This window comes from Callithrix jacchus, chromosome 8 (genome assembly GCF_049354715.1).
Source record: "Callithrix jacchus isolate 240 chromosome 8, calJac240_pri, whole genome shotgun sequence".
Classification (NCBI taxonomy): domain Eukaryota; kingdom Metazoa; phylum Chordata; class Mammalia; order Primates; family Cebidae; genus Callithrix; species Callithrix jacchus.
In genome coordinates, this window is record NC_133509.1 from 32,684,835 (window position 1) to 32,711,752 (window position 26,918).

At 52.6% G+C, this 26,918-nt stretch overlaps 2 protein-coding genes and 1 long non-coding RNA gene across 10 annotated transcripts in view; 1 reads left to right on the top strand and 2 right to left on the bottom strand.

Annotated features, from left to right (window-relative positions):
- DUOXA1 (dual oxidase maturation factor 1) overlaps positions 1-1,350 on the bottom strand; it is a 48,852-nt gene extending 47,502 nt beyond the window's left edge. For all 5 annotated transcript variants that reach the window (XM_078334159.1, XM_078334160.1, XM_078334161.1 and 2 more), the window contains exon 1: positions 991-1,350. The gene's annotated coding sequence lies outside the window, so the exon portion shown is untranslated. The remainder of the gene's footprint in view (positions 1-990) is intronic.
- On the bottom strand, positions 318-23,128 carry SHF (Src homology 2 domain containing F). Of its 4 annotated transcripts, XM_035259550.3 has the most exons (7): positions 22,616-23,128; positions 13,327-13,468; positions 9,531-9,737; positions 7,883-8,023; positions 6,435-6,606; positions 6,171-6,290; positions 1,609-2,524 (listed from the first exon to the last, which is right to left on the bottom strand). In XM_035259550.3, exons 1-7 carry the CDS (start codon positions 23,111-23,113, stop codon positions 2,338-2,340), a joined length of 1,467 nt encoding a protein of 488 aa, XP_035115441.1. In that variant the 5' UTR covers positions 23,114-23,128; the 3' UTR covers positions 1,609-2,337. The 4 variants fall into 4 exon arrangements, with proteins under 4 accessions (XP_035115442.1, XP_035115441.1, XP_078190284.1 ...); XM_035259551.3 differs by lacking the exon at positions 7,883-8,023 and having other exon boundaries at positions 318-2,524; XM_078334158.1 differs by lacking the exons at positions 1,609-2,524; positions 7,883-8,023 and having other exon boundaries at positions 6,167-6,290.
- On the top strand, positions 21,294-23,965 carry LOC103795594 (uncharacterized). Its single transcript, XR_623184.5, has 2 exons — positions 21,294-21,619; positions 23,271-23,965. It is a non-coding gene; the product is annotated as an uncharacterized LOC103795594 (long non-coding RNA).
- Positions 23,966-26,918: the final 2,953 nt, after the last annotated feature.

Consider the following 26,918-nt stretch of genomic DNA (forward strand, 5'->3'; position numbering starts at 1 on the left):
ATGTGTGTTGGGGTGGTGAGTGTAAGGATGAAGTGGGAGCACAGATGCTGGCATCTTAGAACCTCCCTACTCCCAGACCTCCTCTTCTGGGCTCCCCACTGTCAGAAGGGCTGGCAAATGCCTTGGAGGAGGTAGAGGCTGGACCCATGGCAAGCCATTTACAGAAACCCACTTAGCACCCCGGTCTAACACTACAACTGATTTCACCCAAGGTTTTAAGCACGTACTTTCATCAGACCCTGGCCCAATACCCATCTATGCAATGCTCCTCAGCCCCCTTCTCCCTGCTCCAGTAGTTTCCCTTACAAAGAAATCACTTTTCTGCCTTCAGGGTTTCTTTATTCTGCCTTAGGACTGGTTGGGGCACGGGGAGAGGAAGCCACTCACCCAGCTAGCTCACCAGGCTGGCCCAGACATCTCTCAAGCTGGCCAGTGTCCTGAGCAAAGAAGCTGGCCCAAGGCAAAGTGCCCCAGCTAGAGATCCCTGCCATGGCGCAGGGGTGGCCTCCCTGACAGAGGACCTGTGAGCAGCTAGCGTGAGGCCTGGTGAGCCTGCTTAGGAGGGGCAGAGAGAGAGGGTGTGGAAGTTTCTGGAGGAGGTAGGCTGGTGAAGAGAACACAGGAGGGGTGGACTCAGCTGAAGCCTATAGGGAGCCAGAGCCGCCTGGCTTGTCCCAGGACCGTAGTCACTCCCAGCCCTTCTCTGAGAAATGGGAAAGTTGGACCCCTGTACCTCCATAGCTCTTCCAGGTAGCGAGATGACGGCAAGGAGACAGATGAACACATCACCTAACCTTTCTGGGCCCGTTTTCTCATCTGCAAAATGGCTGGATGCTCTCCAAGTAGACTTACAGACAGGGCAACCCTCTGAGGGAATTTCTAAGAGTGCCCAATTTTAAGTGATCCCTCCTATTGTCCCCACAAAACATCTACATACCACATATCCTCAATTTCGAGAAAATAGCCACTGGTTTAGAAACTCTCAAGTACCGTGATTTGCAGCACGCTTTGGAGGTTGCACGCTTAGGTTCTGGAAGAGGTCCTCAGACGGCCCTTCGGCGCAGCCATCTGCGAAGATGCCTGTCTAGCACGTCGAGGGGTCCTGACCCGCCGGCCTACGGGGTCGCGGCGGGCCTGAGGCGGCCTAGTGAGCCTCCCGGGGCCGGCCCACAGGCCTGGGCGGGTTCCAGTGGTGCGCGGTCTGGTGGTTAGGGGCTCTCAGGCCGCCCCGCCCGCGGGTCTGCCCGAGATGGACCCATACTTCAGGGCGCGAGGGAGGCGCGGTAGCCCCTCAGTTCTTAGGCCGAGGAGACAAGCAGTGCTCCTAGGGCCCGCCCTGCCCGCCTTCCCGCCTCCGCCGGCGCGCGGCTTCCGCGTGGCAATGCAGACCCGCTTCCCCCACTGGCGCGCTGCCTCTTTGTCTTTCCGCGCCTCCCCTCCTCCCAGACAAATGGCTGTTGGCAGGAAATTGGACGCGCTCCGGGGTAGACGCGCGCCGCGGGGTGGGGGCGTCGCGCGGCCCGCGGGCCTCGGTTGCTTCCAGCCGCGGCGGGGGCGGCGGGGATGTTTAGACATCTTGGCAAAGAAAGGAACTTGATGCTTCGAAAGTGCTTTTCACAGCCGGGCTGTGTCTGCTCCAGAGCTGATTTATAAGCAGAATCTGAGCTCGCTTCTCGCTCCCTCCCCGGTCAGCCCGGGGACGGCGCCGGAGGCGCGGGCGCGGTTGTGCCCGGCAGGATCGGGTTTATTTATTGCCTCTGGCCCGGAGCCGGGGCGGCCTGGGGACTGCACAGTTCCCACTGCCCGAGCCCCTCCCCTCAACCCCACCCCCCAAAGCCGGCTGCTTCCCAGGGGCCTACCTTCCCCAAACCTTGTACCAGACTCTGGGCCGAGCCCTCCAGCGGTGTGGGGTGGAAGGCAGGGACGGAGGCAGAGATGGTCAGACGCCCCATGGGGCCGAATTCCGCTCCACCTCGCACAGACCCAGTGGGGAAGGGTGGTGGTGGTGGTGGTGGTGGAGGTCGCCACCTCTGCCCTATGGTCAGAAAGGAGCCAGAGCTGCCAATATGAAACTCCCTAGGACCCCAGCAGCTCTGGAACCCCGTTCCTCCTGGGGCTATCCTTTCTCTCCAGAGTTTCTCTATCCCCACCTCCAGACAACCCCTTACTCCAAGAAGCCCTTTCCCTTTAGAATAAATTAAGGAATCTTTCAGCTTCTACTAGATCCCAAGAGAAGAAAGATTTCAGAGATCATGTCCCTGGGAAGAGCCATGGCTCTCAGCCAGGTGATGGGCACAGGGCTGGGTGCAGGTCTATCACAGTGCCCTGGCTTCACATCTAAAGAGTCCGGATGGCCACAGGGTAGAGCAGAGACATGTGTTCGGCCCCCTTAATGGGTAGCTTGCGGCTGGCATAGTGGTGCACAATTTCAGGGACGCTGCTGAAGGGCGGGCTGTTTTGGCCCAGCACATATTTGTGTTCCTTGGTCCGGGACAGCTTCATGTGCATGAAGCCCTGGCTGCTCCTGGGAAAGAGGAAAGGAGACCTTGGTGAGTGGGGGCTCTTCTCAGTCCCCCATCCAGCCACCCAGTGACCCTCCCCAACCCTACAGCAAATGTGGTGGTTCCGAAGCCAGCTGAGAATTGAGAGATTAAGGAAGGTGGAGGTGAATCCAGAAAGCAGGGGTGGTGGTAGTGTGAGTAGGTAGCATTGGGCATTGGCTTTGTGGTAAGAGCACAAGATGTGCCAAGAATGTGTGTATACTGAGTATTCAGGGTGTGTGCAGGTGGAAACTGAGTGACCAGCACCACCCCCAACCCCTGCTGGCCAACCCTGGGGTCCAGGCACCCCAGCCCTCCAGCCTCTGTGGCCAGGGCCAGTTTAACTTCACCCTTCGTGAGCTGTAGGGTAGGACACCTGTGAGGGGCTCCTGATGACTCCTGTGGAACAAAATATGCCCCTGGCAGGAGGGTGGGTAGACAGATATGACAACCAAGCTAGCCTTGGTTGGGGTTCTCCCTTCTAAAGACTAGGAGGAAGGGGAAGCTGGTCTGGAAGTCCCCCCAAAATCTGGGAGTGCTTGGCTGCCTCCTCTTGGGGATATCCCTTCACTCTCTTGCTCTCTGGGTCTTGGACCAAGCCCCAGTTCATCTATCAGGCCCTTCAGCCTACAATGACTTCATACCCTTGCTCAGAGGGGACATGCTCCTGCTTCTCCCTACCAGGCCCAATAAATCAGCATTAGTGCCTGGCCTTGCCCTCAAGACAAGGACCCCACTACTCAGAGCTCTGGCTAACTCCTAAATATCCAGGCACCCTTGGCCCATGAGAAGGAATGGGGGAGAGACCTCTAGCAAGAACATTTAGGTCTAAACTACCATAGGCTTGGTCAGTCAGGCCTCAGGTCTGAAGCCTAAGTGTTGTATACTGCTGATCAGAGCCTACTTGGGGACAAGGATAGGGCTTAGAGGTTAGTGTGAAAAGTAGAACCAGTGAGGGGGCCGCCTCCATCCTGAGGCCCACCTCCCAGAGAGGTGAGGCTGGCAATCCTCAGCACTCGCCTACCCTGGCCTGGATACAAAGGCTCTGCCCCGACCCATTTCACCAGGCCCACAACTGAGAAATCAGAGTGGGGAGGCTGAAGAGAGGTGAGATGGGAGGAAAAAACAGGCCCCCAATTCCATCCCTCTGCCTCCCCTAGCAGACTGCTGGGAAAAGGCCTGGGGCCCCAGGGCTGGGTGTGTCAGGGTGGGGCGTCAGGGGTGGGGGTGGTGGGGGGGGCATCTGTAGGTCTGAGATAACTGGGGCTGATGGTGACAACACAGGTCCTTGAGGAAAGGAGCCAAGGGCCTGAGGCAAACAGTCCCTGTGGGTGGTAGAGAAGGGAGGCAGCATCCCTGTCAGGCCCAAGGCTGTGGGCAGCAGCATGGGCCCTGCTTTCCTTCACCTCTTCTCAGTTGGGGCTGACCCCTTCCCCTTAGTCCACCTGGGGAATCGTCTCTCCTAAAAGCTGCACATTGGATCTTCCTGAAGGACAGATCTGGCTAAGAAGGACAAGTGGCCAGAGAGCTCAGCCTCCATCTGGATAATCAACCTCTTGGGGAAGGGATGGCTGTGCTTTCCCACCTCCTGGGACAAAGTCCCAAGGGTCCATCAGGACACAGCAAAGCCCATGCCAGACCCTCAGGGGACTGGGGTTAGGATCACCTGGGCTGCAGGACCCGGCAGGCAAGGCTTTTGGAGGAAGTTGTTTAATTACCAGTGAAAGCCCTTCCATTACAGAGAGAAGAGAAACAGTAATTGTATTTCAGAGAAGCTATTTATATGCAAACGAGGCTCTGGCAGACAGATGCGGAGCCAGGACAGCCAGGGGCAGGAGCAGGTCTCCAGGCCTCCGAGCCTGCCTTGCCATTTTACCTCCCAGGCTAAGGCAGGCCTGCAGGGCTCCACTCTGGAAGCCAGACCCCTGGCATCTCCCCTTACCTTGGCCAGTACTAAACAATATGGCACTGGTGGAGCCCTGGAATACCGTGGTTTGTGGAGTCAGACAGAGCTGGGTTCAAATCCTGTTTTGGGTACTTTATTACCTGGTGGCCTTGGGCAAGTAACAAACCTCTTTGAATTTATTTTCTGTCTATAAAAAGGAGATCTATCTTGCAGGGGAATAGTTGCTTTAGAAATGGTATATAGGCTACTTGGTATGCTCCATGAACTTTAACTATAATTTTTAAAGCAATACACATTTCTGAGGTTATGTAAATCAAATTTTTGACGCAAACTTTTCTGGAAAATGCTCCTTTGATTTTGTAATTCAAAGACTCCTAGGGTAGGACAGCTGGAAAAAAGCAGTATCTACCAACTCATTTGGCAAAGGTAGAAACCAAGGCTTGGAGATATTAAGTGATTTCCCTAGGATCACATAGCTAGTTTATCAAATCCAAGAATAGAACTCAGGTTACCTGACTATAGTCTGGTACTTTGGCACTTTTCTTTTCTTTTTTTTTTGAGATGGAGTCTTGCTCTGTCACTCAGGCTGGAGTGTAATGGCACGCTCTCCACTCACTGCAACCTCCACCTCCTGGGTTCAAGCGATTCTCCTGTCTCAGATTCCTGAGTAGCTGGGATTACAGGTGCTCACCACCAAGCCCAGCTAATTTTTGTATTTTTGGTAGAGATGGATGTTTCACCATTTTGGTCAGGCTGGTCTTGAACTCTTGACCTCAGGTGATCCATCTGCCTCGGCTTCCCAAAGTGCTGGGATTACATGCCAAACACTTTTTCTGTTATCTTTTAGTGAAGTTAAATAATTATCCACCAAATATGTCTGGTTTAGTAGCTCCAAATTTCCATAGATTGGATTTGTTTGAATACCTGCACTTTGATGGCCATAGAAAGTGATGCAGGTGTCCTATTAGTGATGGCAGGAGGCAAATGAACTTACCACCCCAAGGGCTTCCTAACATGGGGCACAGGGTCTACCAGGCAGAACTCCTGGTTATTCAGGGCAGGGCAGGCCATGCTACCAGGGAGTCTGGGAGGCCGATCGGCTGCTCCTGGGAGGAAAGCTAATGGGAAGGGAGGGCCCTGTCTCCCCTACCTCTTCCAGGACCCAAAAGCTGAGACACCCCCATCCCCAAACACACATACACATTCACTTCCTCAGAGTAAACAGGAGTAGCTGTGTCCACTGCCCTGCCCTCCTTCCAGGACTCAGCCCCCCATCTTACCCTAGAGACTCCCTCAGGAAAAGCTCCTATCTCCTTGTCTATGCTTCTAGAACATCTTGGGATTCCATTATTAATGATGACAGTGATAATTTTATTGAGCCCTCAGCAGTATGCTAAGCACTTCCCATGTATTATTTCATCTAATCCTTCCCTATATTATCCCCCATCCACTTCATTAGTAAGGACACTGAGGCCTAGAAAGGTTAAGGGGGCCCAGGCCACACAGCTAGAACAGAATCCTCCTGAGCTGGACACTGTGGATCAACTATTTCTCCCAATGGACTCTGAGCTCCTTGAGAGCAGGGGCTGAGTCTCAGATCACCAGTGCCTGGGGATTGTTTATGGGGGATGGGGACCTCCCCAGCTTGGCTGGGCATGAGGGAAATACTGGAGTCCCCTTTCACCCTGCTGGCTGTACCTGAACCCACAACTGTCCCCACTCACTTGAGGGAGAGGGAGAAGTCATTCTTGCTGGTCTCACTGTTGCGCACCAGGTAGCTGGCCTCTTTGCATAGCCGGAGCAGGTTCTCGGCGTCGGTTCGGCTGATGGCCCCATGATACCAGCTGAGGATAAGAGAGAGGAAGGGGGGCATCTCTGCTGGGTCCCTCGCCGTCCAGGCCCACCCATTGTGGGTGTCCCCTGAAGGGAAGCCAGTGCCCGGAGGGGAGGAGCAGGGAGGGAGTCCCCAACTGGACACAGACACTCACACCTGGTTTTCCAGAGGCAGTGCTGGATCTGTCCACTCCCCCAGGGGGCTGCTGGGCTCCACGCTTATGGGCTTGGCTGACTTGGGGTTCCCTGCAGAGAGTCGGGGAGGTAGCCGCCCCTTCTCCTCTCGGCCAGGTGACAGGCAGCTCTTCTCCGATCCTTCAAACTGGGCTGTGGGGAATATATCAGTCATGGACTCTGAGGACCCTAGAGCTCCTCAGAGGTCCCTATTGAACAGCCAGTGCCCAACTTCCTCCAGCCCCAAAAAGGATCAAAGGAATATCCTAGGAGAGCAGCTCATGCTCAAGGGCCTGAATGGCTCTGGGGACATAATCCTGGGTCCATCCCTTGATGGGGGTGGTCCCAGCCTTCTGTGCCATGTCGGGCATCGAAGTCCCCACACTATGCGAGGAGAGGGCAGAGGAGCAACCCCAGTAAGCATGCAAGCTTCTCCCTCCAGAGCAGCTGACTGCCTTCCCCCAGTCCATCCTTTCAGGGTGGCTTCAGTGCTGATAATACTGTTTCTTTCTCCTCCAAAGAGTTCATTACCGTTCTCCAAATCACCCTGCCAAGCCATTCTGTAGAAATGACTTATTGATCTGAGAACAATTATCTGATTCCCCTTGGTGCCATCCTGACAGGCTAATCCCGCCCAAAGCCGCCAGCCAGCCAGCCCCTCCCCCACCCCCAACATTGCTGCCCACTGGCTCCCCTCCCCAACCCACAGAGGCCCAGAGGTGGTAGCTCTGCCCTCTCAGACCAGGGAAGCCTGACAGCTGAGCCTACATAAGGGAAGGCTGAGCCCCCGCAGGTCCCATGGCCACAGGCACACATGCATGCACATGCACGTATGTGACAAACACCCTCCTTCATTTTGTATTTAAAAATACAACATTCAGGCACCAATGTACATACAAATGCTCATGCCTGTGCACACACACACTTGGGTGCCCATTCTGGGCAGAACTGAGCATAGAGGAAGAATTAAGTGCCTTCTTTCTCCTCATTTGGGCTCTTTTTCTCTCCTTGTAGCACTTTCAAACCTTATTGTCTTTCAGTCACCAGATGCAAGGGTCAGATCTCCTCCTTTGTGCCAAGGAGTTCCACACTTCCTGTGCCTGTCCCACCCCCATCTCAGGAGTATTCGCATTGCTAAAGGATCTGGTCAAGCAAAGCTCTCCCCAAAGTGAATTTAAAATGGTAGGCTTTTGCAGCATGGTGAGGAACACGTTAGAAAGGGGCCATCGTAGGATACATCGTAGGAGTCATCGTCCCACAGCTGCAGGGAAGGGAGGAATGTGCATTTTGTCTTTTCCTTCTTCTTCCCAAATGAGATTTTTCCTGGGGTCTCCAAACCCTGCCCCACCTCTCAGCTCCTCCAACCCAACCCGAAGAGCATGGAGGGGTGGGGACATGTCACCCTGGCCAGAAGTCCCCCAGGACCCACCGCTGCTGTCCTCCAGGCTGGGCTCTGGGAGGGGCGAGGCTGGATCGGAGATGTCCCTGTCCCCGTCAGGCAGGGAGGGGCTGCTATCCAGCTGTCCCACAGGTGGAGGCCAAGGTAGGTCTTTGATGACCTTAATGTCAACTGGAGCCAGCAGCAGAAGTGAGAAGAGAGACAGACAGTGACAGAGACAGAGACAGAAAGAGGCAGAGGTTGAGACACCAAAACCCAGAGCCAGGACACAGGACAGCCTAGGAAGGAGGAGGGGCAGAGGCAGAGGCTTTTGGGAAGGGACTCAAGGGCTGGGTGGAGCCAACGTTGACCACACCAGGCTGGCGGGGTCAGAGGGTGGGAGGCTCAGGTGATGAGCAGCAGGATGCAGGGTCTTGCTCTGCCAGCCCATGGGTCCCCTTCATTTGACCTCTCACAAGCCTCCAGGGCCCAAAGGTACCAGGAACAGAGGAAATGCAGGACTAAGAGTCACCAGCACCTCCCAGCACCCCGCCTGGGTTTCCACAGCCTCCTGGCACCCACAGCCTTTCCTCCCTTTCTCTTTTTTCCCACAGCCTGGGAACTCACAGGCAGCAAGAATAAGCCAGCCTCGCCTCAGGTTGTCAGGATTACTCAGACTTGGGGGCAGATGTTTTATTGAAATTTAATCCCCCCATTTTGAGAAGAGTGATGCCACTGGTGGCTGCTGGACTGCTAACGAGGTTTCCTAATGACGAGCATAGATTTTCCCATTAAGCAATCCAAACAATATTGATTCTCCAAAGAGACTTCTGGAGATAAACGGCCTATCCTCAATGGTATACACGTTACAGGAAAAATACTAGAATCCTGTGGTTTCCCAGTCTGGCTGCTACGGTGGGGAGGGCAGAAGAGGGCTGGGTCCAGCTTCAAGGTAAGCCCCTTGCCCAAGCAGGGGAGAGAGGCATATAGGGGCAGGAATGAAGTCGAATGGCATTTGAGCCCTTTGTGTTCTCCCTGAATCAGGGACCCAGGAGCACAAGCCCTCTCCCTACTCCAGGCTCCGTCTCCACCCACCTCAGACCACTAACATGCACTTTTCCATGGTAGACTTGGACTTGAGATGGACAGCAGTGTGGCAGGAACAGAAGAAACCTGATCTTCATTCGACAATTAAGGAATTTCTCATAGCCTCACTCTGCTCCTCAGAAATCTCCTTGGGGCCAGATACCCCTGGTCTGGCAGGGCCCTACCACTGGGAGGGAGAGCCCTAGAATTCAGGTTACACCCATAGCTGTTTTCATTGTTTGAAGTAAGTGCCTTCTTTTGTTAAATGTTAAGTATTTTAACATATTCCACGAGTTTCATGTCTGTTTTGGAATTTCTTTATTTTTAAATATACCCAGCTCCCAAAAGATAGAAGTAGTCTAAGCCTTTTAGCTTCCAAGAGGTGGTGATGCAGGGAAATGCCTTCATCCTTCTTCTGCAGCCATTCCTTGACCCTGCACACAGCAGTGTCCACACTGCCAAGCCCATCCTTTGTGGTACAGAACTCAACTACATTTCCTTGAGTCCTGATCCTGGGCCTCCCTGGGCTCGTGGAGTCCACTCCTTTCATTCTCCTGAGCATGGAAAGCTGCTTAGAGGACCCAGCTGACCTGCCCTTTCCGCCAGCACTCACCTGCAAAGGCTTTGGAAATCCGCTCCTTCTTCCACTCCCAGGGCTGGTCATACTCCTCTGGGGGCCTCTCATCATCCTCTGGCAGGCGAGACTCCCGGGGCCAGGGGGCCCCCTCACCCTCCGGGGTGGCCCCATCCTCCTCTGGCTCATATGGTGTGTCATACAGGGGCAAAGGCTGAGCTGCTGTCTCCTTGGAGCCCCGGATCTCTGCCGGGGAAGGACAGGAAGGGAGAGGTGAGGGCTCAGCCTGGACTGTCTGGCACCCCTCCTCCCGCAGTGCTTCTCAGCAACAAACCAGGCCTCCTTCAGAGGAGACGCCCCTGGCTCTAGGGGGGAGCTCAGCAGCCATGCATCCTGGGTTCCTCACCCTCAAAACACTTCTGGCTCTCTAAAAGTAAAGGACCCTGAGATTCAGATGTTTCAGGATTTAAAAGAAAGAAAAAAAAAGTAAGTAACCTGAAGAAGGCAGGTGGGCACCAAAGCGAAAGACAGGAAAAGGATCCTACCACAGCAAGCAAGGCCTGGGTAGCTAAAGTTTATGAGTTTAGGAAACTGAGGCACGATCCTCCCCTTGTCCACCTCCTCCCTGCTGCCAAGTTCCTTTGTTTCTTTCTCTCTCAAATGACTTTTTTTTTTTTTTTTGAGACGGAGTCTCACTCTGTTGCCCAGGCTGGAGTGCGATGGCACAATCTCAGCTCACTGCAACCACTGCCTCCCAGGTTCAAGCAATTCTCCCACCTTAGCCTACCAAGTAGCTGGGATTACAGACACCTGCCATCATACCCAGCTAATTTTTGTATTTTTGTAGAGATGGGGTTTCACAGATGTTGACCAGGCTGGTCTTGAACTCCTGACCTCAGGTGATCCACCTGTCTCGGCCTCCCAAAGTGCTGGGATACAGGCATGAGCCACTGCACCCGGCCCACAAAAGATATTTCACAATCACAGAATTATTCTTTGCTGCCCAGACACTGTGGACCACCCCCTCCTTGAAACTTTCCCTTTGACAAATCACAGTCATCGTCATAAAGACCTTTCACTTTGACATTCCATGGCTTCAAACTCAACACGTTCTCCAAAGCTAACTGGTTCTCTTTTTGGGATCCTTGACCCAGCCTTCACCATTATCTTGTCCTTCCTGACTATCTTGAATGCTAATATCTGACCTTCAGTTGTGTGGCCTCCTCTGCCACTTCAGGTCACACAAGTCACAGCTGCTTCTTCAAAATGACTATTGGAAAGGCAGTGATCATCCTCCCCAAGGACCTGGCAAAGACTTTCTTTCTGATCACCCCCATGTGGCCTCTCCCTAGATCCTCTCTTGGCCTCTGTTCCCCAAGACTGGGTCTTATGCATTTCTCCCTATCCTAATTCCCTATCCTAACCCAGCCTCATGGCACTCACTGCATCTGCATTTCCAGCCATGTGTCTCCATTGCCATAAGGACCTTCCACTTTGACATTTCATAGTTTCAAAGTTATCACCTTCTCCAAAGCTAGTGGTTCTCTTATTGACCTCAGCGAAAATATGATAAAAGCTATGGAGCTACTCCCCAGAAAAATGTGCTCCTATATTTTCACATATAATTTCAGGGCATTCATGGGCCTCCTGGGGGGTCCATGCCCTCTGGCCTAAATGGGGTAGTCAGCTTCTCACCTTCTCCATTTCTGTCTACTACTGTTCTCCTTGGACCTGGCCCTCCTTCATTCTTCAAATCCCATCCATTCTTTGCCAATACCTGATGACCTTCACCTTCATCTCTCCGTATGTAAATTACTGCTAGGGTGAACCTCCATTCTGCAGGTTCATGTTTCCAAGGCCTCCATGGAATAATATTCATGGGATATTCCTGATGACTCTCTGCCTCTCTCACTACCTCTCCCAAGTAGGAAGAGCAGTTTATTGGGTTGGCCAGTGAATGCATGCTCTCCTTCTCTTGAAGAGAAAGAGTATTCTGGTTCATGTAGTCGGTGGCCTGCTCCTGTGCTGCCATTGACCCAGATCCCCAGGTACCAAAGGGCAGGCTCTGAGCTTGGATGGGCACAAGCTCTGGCTCTTCCTTTGCAGAGTTCCTCTACTAGGTCTACTGAGTTGTCCAAGCCTGAGTGGGCAAATTTAATTCTGTGGTGAAGTATTAAGAAGCCCACTGTAGGCTGGGGACAGTGGGTCACGCCTGCAATCCCATCACTTTGGGAGGCCGAGGTGGGCAGATCACCTGAGGTCAGGAGTTGGAAACCAGCCTGACCAACACGGAGAAACCCTGTCTCTACTAAAAATACAGAATTAGCCGGGAGTGGTGGCACATGCCTGTAAATCCCAGCTACTCAGTAGGCTTGAGGCAAGAGAATCGCTTGAACCTGGGAGGTGGAGGTTGCAGTGAGTGGAGATAGTGCCACTGCACTCCCGCCTGGACAACAAAATTGAAACTCTGTTTCAAAAAAAAAGAAGCTCACTGTGATGACACATAAGAAGCCCATTGTGGTGAACACAAGTAATGTTCTCTAATCAATTCTATCAGTAATAAAGCTGACATTTTCCTCTCCACCTATTACCTTAATCTTCTTTTTTAATTTTTATTTATATTTATTTATTTTATTATTATTATTTTTTTTTTTTTTTGAGATAGAGTTTCGCTTTTGTTACCCAGGCTGGAGTGCAATGGTGCAATCTCCGCTCACCGCAACCTTCGCCTCCTGGGTTCAGGCAATTCTCCTGCCTCAGCCTCCCGAGTAGCTGGAATTACAGGCACGCGCCACCATGCCCAGCTAATTTTTTGTATTTTTAGTAAAGACAGGGTTTCACCATGTTGACCAGGATGGTCTCCATCTCTTGACCTCGTGATCCACCCACCTCGGCCTCCCAAAGTGCTGGGATTACAGGTGTGAGCCATCGCACCCGGTCCCCTTAATCTTATTTCTTAATTATTTCCAAGCTCAGGAAAGAAAGACACAGGTGTTAATTATTGGCTCCTTAAAACCCCAACAATTTCAACATCCTGCTAACCCAACTTTCCAATGCCTGATTCTTCGGGGCCATTCTGCACACCAAAGCCTCAGTAATCCTCTTAAAATGCCATATTCATCCTGTTCCTCTCTTGCTCAAGAATTCACCATGATTCCACTGCCTATTCTGAAGCAAGTCCAGATACCTCATTCCAGCCTATGAAGCGCTGCCCTGCCCCGCTTGGAATCTCTCATTTAGGCTCCCATGCACACCCAGGACTAACATTTGCCTCTGAACAAACTTCCTCTCACCCTGCCTTAGGGCTGTAGCTTGGACAGACCCACCCTGTCCTCTCAGATCACTTCTATTTAATCTCTTTCCCCTGGACTGTCTCTCAGCCTCTGTTACCAAGGCCAGGCCTTATTCCCTAGCCTCACTCTTTGGACTACTTGCCCAAGCTCATGGCACTTACCGTAATTATATTTCTAGCCATCTTTCTCCAATTGTCATGAAGATGGTTCATTTCAAACTCATCCCCCCTCCCAAGGCTAGTGGTCCTCTTTTTGGGATCTCTGACCCTCCCAGCCCTCACCACTTTCTTTTCTTTCCTATCTTGAATGCTTCTATCTGACCTCCAGTTGTGTGGCCTCCTGTACCACTTCAGATCTCACGGTTCACAGGTGCTTCTCCAAAATGACTCTGAAAGACAGTGACCATCCTCCCCAAGGACCTGGCAAAGACTCTCTCCATATTTTCTAGGGACCAAAGAATCCGTCCTTAGACTTGTGGGTCACAAAGCCTGTTCTGGAGAGTCCAGGCCTCCGGGAGCACCTCCCCTGCCCCTTTTACTCACCGGCCATCATCTTTTGGGCCTCATAGGGCTCCATGTAGCCGTCATTTTCAGGGACCTTCTCTGGGGCTCCTGAAGCTCCTGCTGAGTCTTCGCCAGTCTCCTGAACATCAAACGGGTCCGCATAGTCTTCCAGGATTGCTAGCTGTGGGAGGAGAGTGAAAAGAGTAGGCTTCAGGCAGTGGAGAGGCAACTCTGCTTCTCCCCAGACGCTCTGTCCATGGGAGCAAGAGTCCCAAGTAGGCTGCCTTAGACCCAGAGCCCCAGGTACGGAAGGGCAAGCTCTGAGCTTAGATGGGGACAAGCTCTGGCTCTTCCTTTGCAGGGCTCCCCCACTAGGCTGCCAACCAAGTGGTACATCTTTCTTTTCCACTAATTTTGCACCGCTAGGCCATCTCCTAGGCTAAATGGCCAGAAAGAGGCTACTGGACCTTAGGGCCTGCCTCAAGTCAGTGTCCAAGCAGGACCAGAGCCTATACCAGGTGGTTCAACAGAGGGAATTAATTCAGCACAACAGTTACAAAGATGTTGGAAGAGTTCAAAGAGCAAGCAAGGAATAGTGAGACAACTCAAGATATTTGCATGGTCCATGCCTATGAGGGCACTTCCAGATGATGAATGAATAAACAGCTGTTGACCATCAAAGGAAAAGCTGAGTACTCACTTTTCCAGTTCTGCTGACTGATCCGCACAACATCCCTGTCATGTGGGTGTTATTGGCCCCATTTTAAGAAGTCAGAGGCTCAGGGAAGTTAGGGAACATGTCCAGGACCGTTCTGCATAAGCGGAGGAAGCAGGTGACTGGAACTCATGCCCTTTGTGTAAGAGGCTGCCAGCCTCCCACCAGGGGGCATCTTGGCTGTCCCGGGAGAGAGAATGCTGAAGCAGGCTTTGGGGCAGCCCTGAAGTGCTGAAGTCCCCATGGCTCTTGGAGAGCAGGGACAGGAAAGGCTTCAGTTTGGCCCTTCACTTCCCACGCTGCCCCTTTCTCCCACACAAGTGGCTCACAGCCACTCCTCTGTGCCTGCAAACCACACACCAAAGAGGTGCTCAAGGTGCTCAGGGTGGGGTGCAGCTGAGGACAATAGAACCTTTCTCCAAGCTGTGCTTGGGCTTCTCCTGGTGGGCCGCTGGCTAAGGCAGAGACTGAGCCCAGCCCACCCAAGGCTGCCAGCACCCCAGGAGCACTGCACCACTGGGTTGACAGGCAATGATGACAGGAGGTGGCTCCAGGGCCTGCGGCATGGGAAGAGGCCATTCTTGCCTTTCACTAAATCTCAGTCTAGGCTTTGGTTCTGAGCCAGATCCGGGCTGTGGCAGCCAGGTAAGGTGGAGGCCCAGGTGGGGTGGGATGACTGGCCTGCTCTGGGTTAGGATCTAGAAATGGGGACCCCTAGCAAGGGAGAGATGAAGAAAATTACTTCCTTTGCCCATTCTTCCTGTTTTATGTGAATGGACTTAATACGTATTTACAGAGTGCTTTCAGGTATTTAACAGTAAACATGGTTCCTGCCCTCAGGAAGCTCACAGTCTGCAGGAAGACATGCAACAAAACAAATATTTACCATGCAGTGATAATAATCCATTTGCAGCCAGGGCATCTGAAGATGCCTTCTGCATGTTCCTTCAACCCCGCTATTCCCTCTGAGGTACCTCCCAATGGCTCCTACCATCTCGTCTGGGGTCTTCAGGTCCCACCTTGTTCTATCCAAGACCTCAGCTCCTTTACCACCTCCCTTTCGTCCCTGCCAGCTTGTGGGATAACCACCACCTCAGATCATCTCATCATCACCACCGGGCTATCCAGACCTGAGAGCTCTTTGTCATTTTTGTCTTTTCAGCTCCAATAAGCACCTGGCATACAGCAGGCACTAGAAAAATATTTCTCCTTGATCATCACCTATCTCCCCTTGGAGCCCTTCACCCCTCGTCCTCCGTCCTTCAGGAAATAGAGAAAATAAATCCATTCATCCCTACTCGCCCAAACTGCTTCCTCCCAGGACAACTGGCACCCACAGTGCCCCCCCCTTGACCAGCAGGGCTCTGTAATCAGCCCACCTTCAGTGATTCCGTCAGTCGGCAGTCAGCATCACACTCTTGTGGTAGCTGCTCAACAGTGTCTGAATCAACCCACACTTTATCCTTAAACCTTGCATTGGCTCTCCAGTGCTTCAGGAAAAAGTCTGGAGTTAAAGAGATTTGAAAGCTTCCACTTTCTCTTTCTCGCTACTCACCTTGGATCACTTTGTTACCAGAAAGTTGCATGTTCTTTCTACTTCAAAGGCTTTCCCTCTGCCTGGATAGCTTTCCCCTTCCTCCTCAAGCTAACCCTTATAGATTATTTCTTCAGAAAGCTTTTCCATACTCCCCCCAGGCCTGTGAGGTGTCTCTGTGCTGGGCTATTATCACTCTGCATGGTAAATATTTGTTTTGTTGTATGTTTTCCTGCAGACTGTGAGCTTCCTGAGGGCAGGAACCATGTTTACTGTTAAATTCCTGAAAGCTCTCCATACATATGTTAAATCTACTCACATAAAACAGGAAAAATGGGCAAAGGAAGTAATTTTCCCTGTTTGTTCAGGAAAGAGAGGAAACACAAATCTGGATAGGGTGGGGTCCTTTGAGGGGACAGTCTTTTCAAATGAAGCTGTGTCACCACATGCTGCTCCGCCAGCAGAGGTGCCTGGTCCAAGCCCCTTATATCCCCCCAACCCCTGCTCCTCCATTCCATAGAGCCCCTCCTGCTTCTCCCTCACCAAGCGTGCAGGCAGCACCCTTCCCACCCAAGTCCTGGGCCCATGCCCAGAGCCGCGACCCCTCCCAGGCTGGCGTGGGCCTCCTCAGCTCTAGCCTGCAGTGCCCGTAGGCACCCAGGTGGCAACTCTGCGGGCCGCTCAATGGCTCCTCTGTTCCATTCCTGGCTCCACACCCAGCTCCAGGAAGCTTTGGGCCGGAGTGCCCAGAGGAGCCACCCACAGGTCTGGGAGTTGGGAGTAGCAGCAGAAATACCAACTGGGGAGGATGGCAGGACAGGCACCCACCCTGGGCACAGAAGATCCTGGGCAAAACCCAGGCCTGCTTTTCCAGTGGCTTCTAGGTCCCCAGGATAAACTGCTCAGTGGAGGAAGCTGCCCCAATAGGCTTCCGACCCCTTTGACCTACCATAATTTTGTTTATGGTCCCTTTGCCCCACTCTGATGTGCTCACTGCTATATCCTGTATCAATCTCAAAGCCAGCAAACAGTAGGTACTCAGTGTATACTAATGGACACTCAGCAGGCCTCCTCTCCAGACTCCATCTTCTGAAATGACATCACCTTTCAGATCCCCATTCGCCCTGACCTCTAATGACTGCAGGATCAGGCTCTCAACAGAATCCACATCTGAATAGAAATTAGACTCTGGCCCAAGGGCCAAAGGGAGGAACTGTCCTCAAAGGACCTTTGGGGAAGACACCTAAAAACACAGCTGGTATTTAGGCACATCCTCTGATACAGCCAGAATGCTGCTGAAATGCTGAAAACTAGTAGGTAAAGTAGCTACTAACCAGAGGATCCCCTGTCCAGCTCCTTTCTGCCACCCAGCAGGGTGCCTCCAGGACTCTACTACTGCTGTTCTAATTGGGCAGTGCCCCTCCCAGAGCAGCTGTCATACTTTGAATCTCCTTCCTGCTCAAGCCTCTCCTGTGGTAGCTAGCAGGCCTGCCATCTGGTTCCTCTTCCACTCTGCAATTGGGCCACGTAACACATTCCTGACCCCCACCACAGGGCTCCAGGGGATGTGGATCCAGGAGGAGCAAGAGGGGCACACATTAAAATATGTGCCCTTGCTCTGCAAAGTCCCCGAAATCTACCAGTGCCCCTTTCCTCTGCTTCTTTAGTTTACATTGAGTGTCTGGAAACCTCTTTTTATCTGCAGACCTCTGTCTTTCTATCTGTACAAAAAGGATGGTAATAGTACCCATATCATAGGGTTGGGAAGAGGAAAATGAATTTGTAAAAGTTCTTAGCCCAGCGGCTGGCATGGAGTCAGTGCTGAATAAATGTTAGCTCTGAGGATAATCTTTTATATTCAGGTATTAAGGCCTCAGAGTTCAGGTGCTTGCCCAGGGTATGCAGCTTGTCAGCAGCAGAAACAAGACAGGGACCCCAGCTTCCTGACTTGTAGTGCCTGATCACAGATTTTCCAAAAATTGGGGAAATGCAGCATCTTCTCTCCTCTATTTGTAGATTTAAGATACACTTTAAATCTAAGGAGTCCTACAGCAAAGAAATCAGTATAATTTTGTTTAATTCTGTAATTTCCCTAAAGTATTTAACCATGGAAGCCCTCTGTCACTGAAAACTTATTAACCTGTCACAGTTTGGGGAAAGCGAACCTTTCTCGAGATCAAATTTTGTTATACCCATTGTTTGCTTATTGAAATGTCCTTATACTATTTTATCTGAGAAATCCCTTGACATAAAACAAATGTCTTTCCCTTTTTTAATTACAAGAACAATGCCATGTTTATAGAACAGTCAACCGTTACAGACATGCAGTCCATCCTACCAACCCTTAGATGTGTCGGGCACCACTTTGGGACTGGGTAACAAGTGGTGGTCCCTAGCATTCAGGAAGTGGTAAATTCAGTATAGAACACACCCCTCATCCCTTCCCTAAGAGTCTGCTTCCTTGTTCATTAGCAAATGCTTAGTGAGTACCTCCTCTCTGGTGGTAGGTGCTAAGGGTCCAGGCATTGGGCTCACTCTACTACCTGTTGGCTGAGAAACCTTGCAAGTGTGAGTCAACATTCCTGTGCTTTGGTTTCCCCATTTATAACCTGGGGATAGTAGGAGAATCTTCTTCACAGGATTGTTTTAAGGATCAACTGGTCTAATACACGTCAGCTGCTTCAAAATGGTACCAGGCACAAAGTGGGTACTTAGTAAATGTTAGCCACTAAATTATTAAAGACAAAAAGACGGGCCGGGCGCGGTGGCTCAAGCCTGTAATCCCAGCACTTTGGGAGGCCGAGACGGGTGGATCACGAGGTCAACAGATCGAGACCATCCTGGTCAACATGGTGAAACCCCGTCTCTACTAAAAATTACAAAAAATTAGCTGGGCACGGTGGCGCGTGCCTGTAGTCCCTGCTACTCGGGAGGCTGAGGCAGGAGAATTGCCTGAACCCAGGGGGCGGAGGTTGCAGTGAGCCGAGATTGTGCCATTGCACTCCAGCCTGGGTAACAAGAGCGAAACTCCGTCTCAAAAAAAAAAAAAAAAAGACAAAAAGACCAAATTTTTGAGTGTTTCTGGAGGCCTACCATGATAGACACAAAATAAGCTCCAAGCTCTGAAGCCCTAAGACTGGGCACCAGGCTCTGGAGGCACCCACAGGCCCACTGCATGCAGGGTTTGGGCCCAACTTTTGCTCTCACATAATATGTTGCCTCTGTGGTGAGGGGCAATGGAGTGGGCAGCAGGTAACCCTCCAAAACCTGGGCCCCAGCCAGGGCTTGCTCAGCCTAGCCAGCAGCTCGCATCCACAGTCCTCAGGGTCCCAGCTGTTCCTGGCTCCCAACAGGCAAAGTGCCAGAGCTGAGTTGTCAGTGAGTCACTCACTGACCAAGCTAAGAAGCACAGATGTCTTCCAGACAGAGTTGGTGTCGCAGCATAGGGTTGTGGCACTGGATAGAGTGGACAGGCCTGCCGTCCAGTCCCCTCGTAGGTGCAGGCCTCAGCCATCCTTAAAGCAGCCATGGCAGCACAGATGGCCAGCCTGGGCCACAGAAGCTTAAGAGGTTTAACCAGTCTACAAAAGTTCCTTCACCTGGACTCCTCCCTTCTCCTCCCTCCTTTCCCAAGAATCTCCTCCTCCCTCCATCTCCATCTGCAAGATAAGCAGATGGGACTTCCAGACTCTGTGGAAGTCTTAAGAAGGAACATTAAGGCAAACAAGTGAACAAACACCAAAAAGGCAAGTACGAGGTGGTACGTCCCTTTCAGTGCCTAATGACATACACTTAATGAACACTGGCTAAGGGATGGGCCTATATTTATTGGCAGCCCCTACTGATCCTCCTAACCTCAGGGCAGGAATGACTCCTTCAACTTCAGATGCCCTGACTATATCCCTCACTTTACTCTTCCTACCTCTGTCTGTTTCCTCCTTTCCAAATCTGTGCCTGGAGGATCCAAGTCCTGTGGATATCATCTATGAGGTACCTCTACTGTTAAAAGTTTTTAATATTTTGGGGCCTGTGAACCCCTATGAGAATCTAAGAGCTATACCCTTCCCCAGAAAAATAGGAAATATCTGCACACAGTTTCTGGAGATTCATGAAGCCCAGAAGCCTCTACATGAGCTTAGAGTCCTGGTTTTAATCCAGGATGCCTGACTGTCGTCTTATCCACGTTACCTCCCCACCCAGCCCCAAACACATATTTGGGCATGATGGAGGCAAAAGACACACTGCACAGATGGTCACAGGCAGCTCGGAGCTTCGTCCAATCAGGGCCCTGTTCCCATATCCATCCCCTTCCCTAATTACACCAGGTTTTTCCTGCTAAAGGTCTGAGAAAAGGGAGCAAAGCAAGGGAAGGCCCAGCTCTTTAGTCCCACTGCCAGAGCATGGCCTAGGGGCCAGACGAAGGCCCAGCACCATGAGGAAGCTCTTCCTCTGGCCAGATGGCAAAGCCCTGCCTGCCCGTTGCAGGGCGCAGCTCCTGCTGCTCCCACACCTGCCCTGCCAGGCCTGCCCAGATGGCCACCCTTGCACCCCTGCCAACTACAGCAGTGGATCCCAGGGTGGGTTGGCAGCTAGAGCCCTGCATGGGGAGAAGACTAATGGTCCTGAGCCCCCTGGGCCTCTCAGGGTACTGTCCAGGACCTGGTTCTCTCCTGCCCGCAAACTAACTCTGAAGGTTTCTGCTCAATCCTTCTGGCTTATATAGAAACACCTCCACCCATTTCATCAAATCTCATGACCCACCCCTTCTCAGAGGCTGACTCCCCCACCCCCAGCCACTGAGCTCCAGGAGAAGGAGAGAATAGGCCAGCTCAAAGCCTCATCTTATGTCAGGAAGAGACCTCAAAGCAAGCCAGGAGGCCTGAGAGAAGGAGGAACAGAAAAGGGAGAAAGCAACCACATAGTACATAAACACCAGCTCCACCTGGTCACAGGGGCAAGTGCCAGCTCACATCCAGGGGCAGCATCTCTTAGGTTTAGGGTAAGAGACTCAGGCACCTTGTCTGAGCTTTTCCTAGGGGAAGACTAAGACCCCAAACTCTTCCCCTAATCGGGTGGGGAGCTGCTCTCCCTAAATGATGGGAGGTCCCAGGTCAGGGCCCATAGAGACAGCATCCCTGCCCCGGGCCAACTCTGATGGCATCCTGGGTCTTTCTCGTCACACCCATTAAAGAAACCAGATTGTATGGCTCCTGGGAGAGCCTGCTGGATTTCATTCCTGTCCTTGTAGCTGACAAAGGAGTCAGACATCTCTTGGCCCCCAAGTCTGAACAGCACACAGATCACAGAGCTGACCCAAGCTGAGGCATGGAGGCCCTTGGCAAGAAGAGGCTATGAGTCTCTGCATGAAATGTGTGGGTGTAGCCCTTTCCATGGGGGTGTCTGGGAAAATCTGCCAGGGAAGCTATGACTAGGGGAGTCCCTGACCCTCAGGCCACTGTGATAATAGACAGTCACCATTCAGGACATATTTATGCACCCTTCTTTATGTCAAACATTGTGTCAGGCACTTGGGAGACACAAGAAGACATGGTCTGTGTCCTGGAGGAGCCCATGGCTTGGTGGGCAGCCTGTTAGTTTATCCAAGCCACTGCAGAGAGGGGAAGGGCCAAAGACAGCTCAGGCCCAGGTCGCCTGTACCAAACAGGCAGTGGTTAGAGAGGAGGAGCCTGGCTGGTCAGTGGGAAGAACAGGGCCTAGCCCTCTCCTCTGCCTCACTGTCACCACCTCCATCACATCACACAATAGCAAGGGACAAGAAGAAGAGGAGCACAGCCTTGGAGAAGTGCCCTTGAATCTTCCTCTGCCGAATAAGTATCCTGGCCCAGGATGCGCAGCCATGCCCCATGGCAAAAACTAGAGGAAAAATAATTTGCATTCCTGAGGCTTCTGCTCCGACCCTGACAGATCTCTCTCATCCAGGAAATCTGGCAGAACAGCGCTCTCAGCTAAAAGCCTCAATCCTGGAGCCAATGGATTCGGACAGCAACTTTGCACTCCAATCAAATAAAAACGTTCTTCTCTGCTGAGGAGAGGGGAGTAGGCCCCAGAAGTGAGCTCCTGGGGTGAGTGAAGGACCACAGAGCCAAGGCAACCCACAGAGTCATCATCACAGATTTTAGGGGCCTGGGATAGCTTCAGCTCTCACTCTGCTAGGGAGGGATAAGGCCGACGGGAGTCAGGGCAGGGCCCTGAGCCATGATGGGTGTCCTGTTCTCCTCCCTACCTGGGTGCCTGCAGACCCAGGAAAGGCTTCAGCCTTCCTCAGAATGGACCCGGGGTGAGGGAGGCCAGGAGGAGAGGAGGAATGGGCTCAGCTGCTAAGCCCCATGTGGGCAACAGGTCCTGAGCACTGACTATCCTCATACCTGAGGGGACAAGGGAAGGAGGGAAGAGTGGGCCTGGACCCCAGGAAGCCCCTTGGCAAGAGCTGTCTTGGCCTCCTGAGAACAACAGCCCATCCAGCTCCAGTTCCACTGGGTAGGGCAAAGGCCAGCTCGTGCTGTGTCCACAAGGAGAAACCCGTCTTCACCTCCTTTCTGGGGCTTCAGCACCTGCAAGGATGCTTAGGCTGGAGAAAGGGGAGGAGGAAGAGGAGGAGGCAGACAGGCAGCAGGAGGGTAGAGCTTTGTGCTGGCTGTGCCCTGGGGGAAGGGTCAGAGATCAAAGGGCAGTGAGCTGTTGCTTCCAGAGGGGCAGAAAGGCCATCAACCAGTGGGGGTTGGGAGGTGCACCTCAATTCCCGCTAGAAAAAGGCTCACGGATCAGGCTGGAGGGGGCTGTTAAGTGGAGAGACAGACCGGGAGGGGGAGGGTCCCCAGTCCTGGGGCCATTACAGGGAATGGGGCAGAAGGGCACAGTTTGGGGCTTCCATCTCAGATTAGTCAGCTGAGAATCTGAACAAAGGTGGGTGAAGGCTCGGAGCCTCGGGGTCAGGGGCTCGCGTCTGCCAGGAGTTGAGACACCAAGGGGCCCTGGCCAGGCCATCTTTCTCCCTTTCTCAACCTTCAGACCCCTGACCGCCACCCCTCCTCGACACCCTGGCCCGGCGCTCCACTCACCCTGTCGCCGCTGGAGGGGGGTCCAGAGATTCGCTCGTCAGCAGGGGGAGCCGGGGGCCCAGGGGTCTCGACCCGAATAAGGCGATGTGGGGGAGAGCCGTGGCGCGGGGGCGGCGTGGGGCCGGAGGTGGCGGGAGCTGCTAGGGCGGCGGAACCGGACGACCCCCCGGAGTAGGGGTCTTCGAAGTCGCGCTCTCGCTGCAGCCTGTAGGCGGCCAGGATGTCCGGGGGCGGCGCGGGGGGTGCGGCCGGAGAAGGCGCAGGGGGGCGGTAGTCAGGCTCCGGGGGCGCCGGCTTGCTGCCCCCTCCGCCGCCGAGCCCCCCGCGGAAGCCCAGGTGCTCCCGGAGCCACTTGGCTACTCCGCCGCTGCCACCCCCTCCCGGGCCGGCTCCCGCACCCCCGGCGCCCCTGCGGGACCCCCCCGGGGCGCCCCCAGCGCTCCCCTGCGTCCGTGGCCCCGGGCGGGAGCCCGCCGGAGGAGCTCCGCTCAGTAACATGGGGCCCGCCAGACTGAGCTAGCGGAGAGCGGCGGCGGGTGGGGGGCGGGGGTGGGGAGGGGGGCGGGGCTCCGCCGGGCGGGGAGGGGGCGGGGCGCGTCAGTAACAAGGGAGAGGCGGGGCTCCGCTCCCTAACGGGGTCTGCCTCCTCCCGCAGCTGAGAAGAGCCGGCGAGGGCTTCCAGCCTGTGTGGACCCGCAAGAAGTAAAGTGGGCGGCCCAGGGGCAGAGGATGCGACTCCTAGACTGAGATTGAATCCTCCACGTGTCCACACGCGGTCCCCTGTGGGCGCGCACACATCTCCATCTGTTCTTTCCCCCGGCTTCCAGCTCCTACAAGACGCAGAGAGGGAAGCACCCAGACTCCTGGCTCTAGGGCGCCTTCCGCCTCTCCCCTTCCTTCTCCCAGGATCTCTTAACTGGGAAACTATAATCTAGGAGGAAAATCTAGGAGGGCAAGAAAAGGGGCTGTTCTGTAAGACCTGTTTGTAAGCCTCCTTCTCCCGTGCAATCTTGGGAACCCCACAACCTCCTCCCACTGCACCGTACGCACTGCACATATCCGAACCTACATTACTTCCCAATCCAGGCAAACACATCTCACATCACATACGAACAACTAACTCCCTAGAAACGCCTACTTCTCTCGTGTCGTTTCCACACACGCCCTTATCCCAGGCAAACAGCTTTCGCTCAAATACCAACCCCACCCCCCACAGGAGCACCTGCCTGGCCCTGACGGTAGCATGCGCACGCACGCAGAAATCCCTTCCAGCCGCATCCCGGGCTTCATTGTCAATTAGATGAGTGACAGAATGGAAACAGACAAGTCAATAAATCAAGTCTAGAAACAGTTCCAGTGTTGTCTATCACAAAGTCCTTATCCTCCCGAGGCTAGGATGCTCAAGTGCTAAGCATTTTTGTCTTAGAATTAAAGCGAGTTCCTCCCCATAAATGCTGTAGCCCTGAAGCCAACACCGTTTGCTTTTGGCTCTGTTGGGAAATTAGCTGCCTCACCTCACCTAAACCTACCCCCTTACCCCCACTCCCTCAGTGTCTCGGCACTCCTAGGCTTATGTCTGTCCTTGAGACCGACTCTCTCACTCTGTCGCTGGAGTACAGTGGGGCGATCTCGGCTCACAGCAACCTCCACCCCTTCCCCAACCCTCCCTCCCCCACGCCTCCGTTCAAGTGATCTTCCCGTCTCAGCCTCCCAAGTAGCTGTGATTACAAACGTGCGCCACCATGCCTGGTTAATTTTTTTGTAGAGATGGAGTTTCACCATGTTGGCCAGGCTGGTCTCGAACTCCTGGCCTCAAGTGATTCACCCGCCTTGGCCTTCCAAAGTGCTGGGATTACAGGTGTGAGCCATGGCAACGGGCATATCTGCATTTTGAGGGAGCAAAAAGTCAAGAGGCCCCAAAGGAAAGAAGTTCAAAGCAGGGGGAGTAAAGAAGGATGTAACGGCAAAACTGTGAATCTCCTGGGATTCCCAGGGCCCCAAGTCTCAAAATATTTGTTGAGCTCCTGCTTTGTGTGCAAATTCTAGCTGGGCAAGGTGGCTCACGCTTGTAGTCCCAGGTACCCGGGAGGCTGAGGTGGGAGAATTGCTTGAGTACAGAAGTTCAAAGCTGCAGTTAGCTATGACTGTACTACTGCACTCCAGCCTGGTCAAGACAGTGCTGCTTGGATGTAGGACAGTGCTTCTCAAACTTTAATGCAGACACTAATCTTCTGGGGATCTTGTTAAGTTGCAGATTCTGATTCTCTAGGTCTAGCTGGGGTGGGGTCCCAGGTGATTCAGACACTGCTGGCTCCAGACCACACGTTGAGTAGATGGATTGTAGGAGATACTGGAGAATCTAATATTGTACTTGATTTTATGAAGTATAATAGAGAAAATAACGTGTGCACACCTTTTTTTTTTGAGACCCAATGTTGATCTGTCACCCAGGTTGGAGTGCAGTGGCCCCAACCTCTGCCTCCCAGGTACAAGCGATTCTCATGCATCAGCCTCCCAAGTAGCTGGGATTACAGGTGCTCATCACCACGCCCCACTAATTTTTGTATTTTTAGTAGAGACGGGGTTTCATCATGTTGATCAGGTTGGTCTCAAACTCCTGACCTCGTGATCTGCCTGCCTTGGCCTCCCAAAGTGCTGGGATTACAGGTGTGAACCACCGCACCCGGCCAACATGTGCACAGTTTTAAAATGCGCAGTTAAATCAACAAATAATGCAAAACAAAGCTGGACACAGAGATGATAAATACAGAAGAATGGTCCAGTTAATCTACATCAGAGAGTCTCTACCAGGTGCGAGGGCATGGATAGGTAACTAATAAGTCCAATTGTTGTGGGCTGTAGCCAGGTATTTGGGGAAAGTACTCAATGCTACTGATCCTTGCTTTCCTTATGTCTGGTAAGGGCACGATAATCATTGTGTGAGGATTAAGGGACATGATGAATATGAAAAAGGTTTGAAAACTGTAAAATGCTTACAGTGGAAGGTGTCACATGAGTTAAACTGCTTGACGGCTCAGAGGAAAGAATCAATCAAGTCTGCAGGCTTCATGCAAGACAGGAGGTAGACCGAGCTGGGTAGGATTTGGACAGATGAAGCAAAGGAGTGAAAGGTCATTTCAAGACAGGAGGTCAGTATTAGCTGGACAAAGGTATAGAAGTAGGAACCAGCACACCATAAAGAAGGGGAGTATTGGCTGGGAGCAGTAGCTCACGCCTGTAATCCCAACACTTTGGGAGGCCGAGGTGGGTGGATCACAAGGTCAGGAGATCAAGATCATCCTGGCCAACATGGTGAAACCTCATCTCTACTAAAAATACAAAAATTAGCTGAGTGTGGTGGTATGTACCTGTAATCTCAGCTACTTGGGAGGCTGGGGCAGGAGAATCACTTGAACCCAGGAGGTGGAGATTGCAGTGAGTTGAGATCCCTCCACTGCACTCCAGCCTGGCGACAAAGCAAAAAAAAAAAAAGAAGGGGAGTATTCATGGTGGGAAGAGTAGGAATAAAATTAGATGGGAAGGAGGGAAGATGTCATAAAGGCAGGGTTTAAATAATAATTTTAAAATTATAATTACTGTGCGCACCCTAAACTTACTCTTGTTTTAAATGATCTGCTAATGTACTTCCCTCCCTTACCAGAGTGTGAGCTCGTAAAAGCAGGCAGTTTGAGCATCTCATGGAGTTAGACAGCTTCATAGGAACCAAGGATACAGAGCTGAGGCCTTCACAGCAAGGCTTCTCTGAGAATTGGGTGGCGTTTTCTAGATCCAAATTCTGTTTACCTTTTCTTTCTTTTGGAGATGGGGTCTCATTCTCTTGCCCAGGACAGAGTGCAGTGGCACAATCAGCTCACTGCAGTCTTGAACTTCTTGGCTCAAGCAATTCTCCCACCTCAGCCTCCCAAGTGTAAGCCAACTTGCCCAAGTAATTTTAATTTTTTATAAAGATGGGGCCTCAGTATGTTGCTCAGACTGGTCTTGAACTCCTGGCCTTAAGCAGTCATCTCACCTTAGCGTCCCAAGCACTGGAACTACAGGTGCACACCACCACACCGACTAATTTATTGTATTCTATTTTGTGGACATGAAGTTCTTGCTATGTTGCTTTGGCTGGTCTCAAACTACTGGCTTCAACTGATCCTCCTGCTTGGACCTCCCAAAGTGCTGGGATTACAAGTGAGAGCCACTACGCTCAGCTTAGAGTCAAATTCTTGCATGTTAAGCAGTTTGCCATAGTACGGGGATTCTGTAAGGAAGCATGGGTGCTCCCATCCCCAAGTGC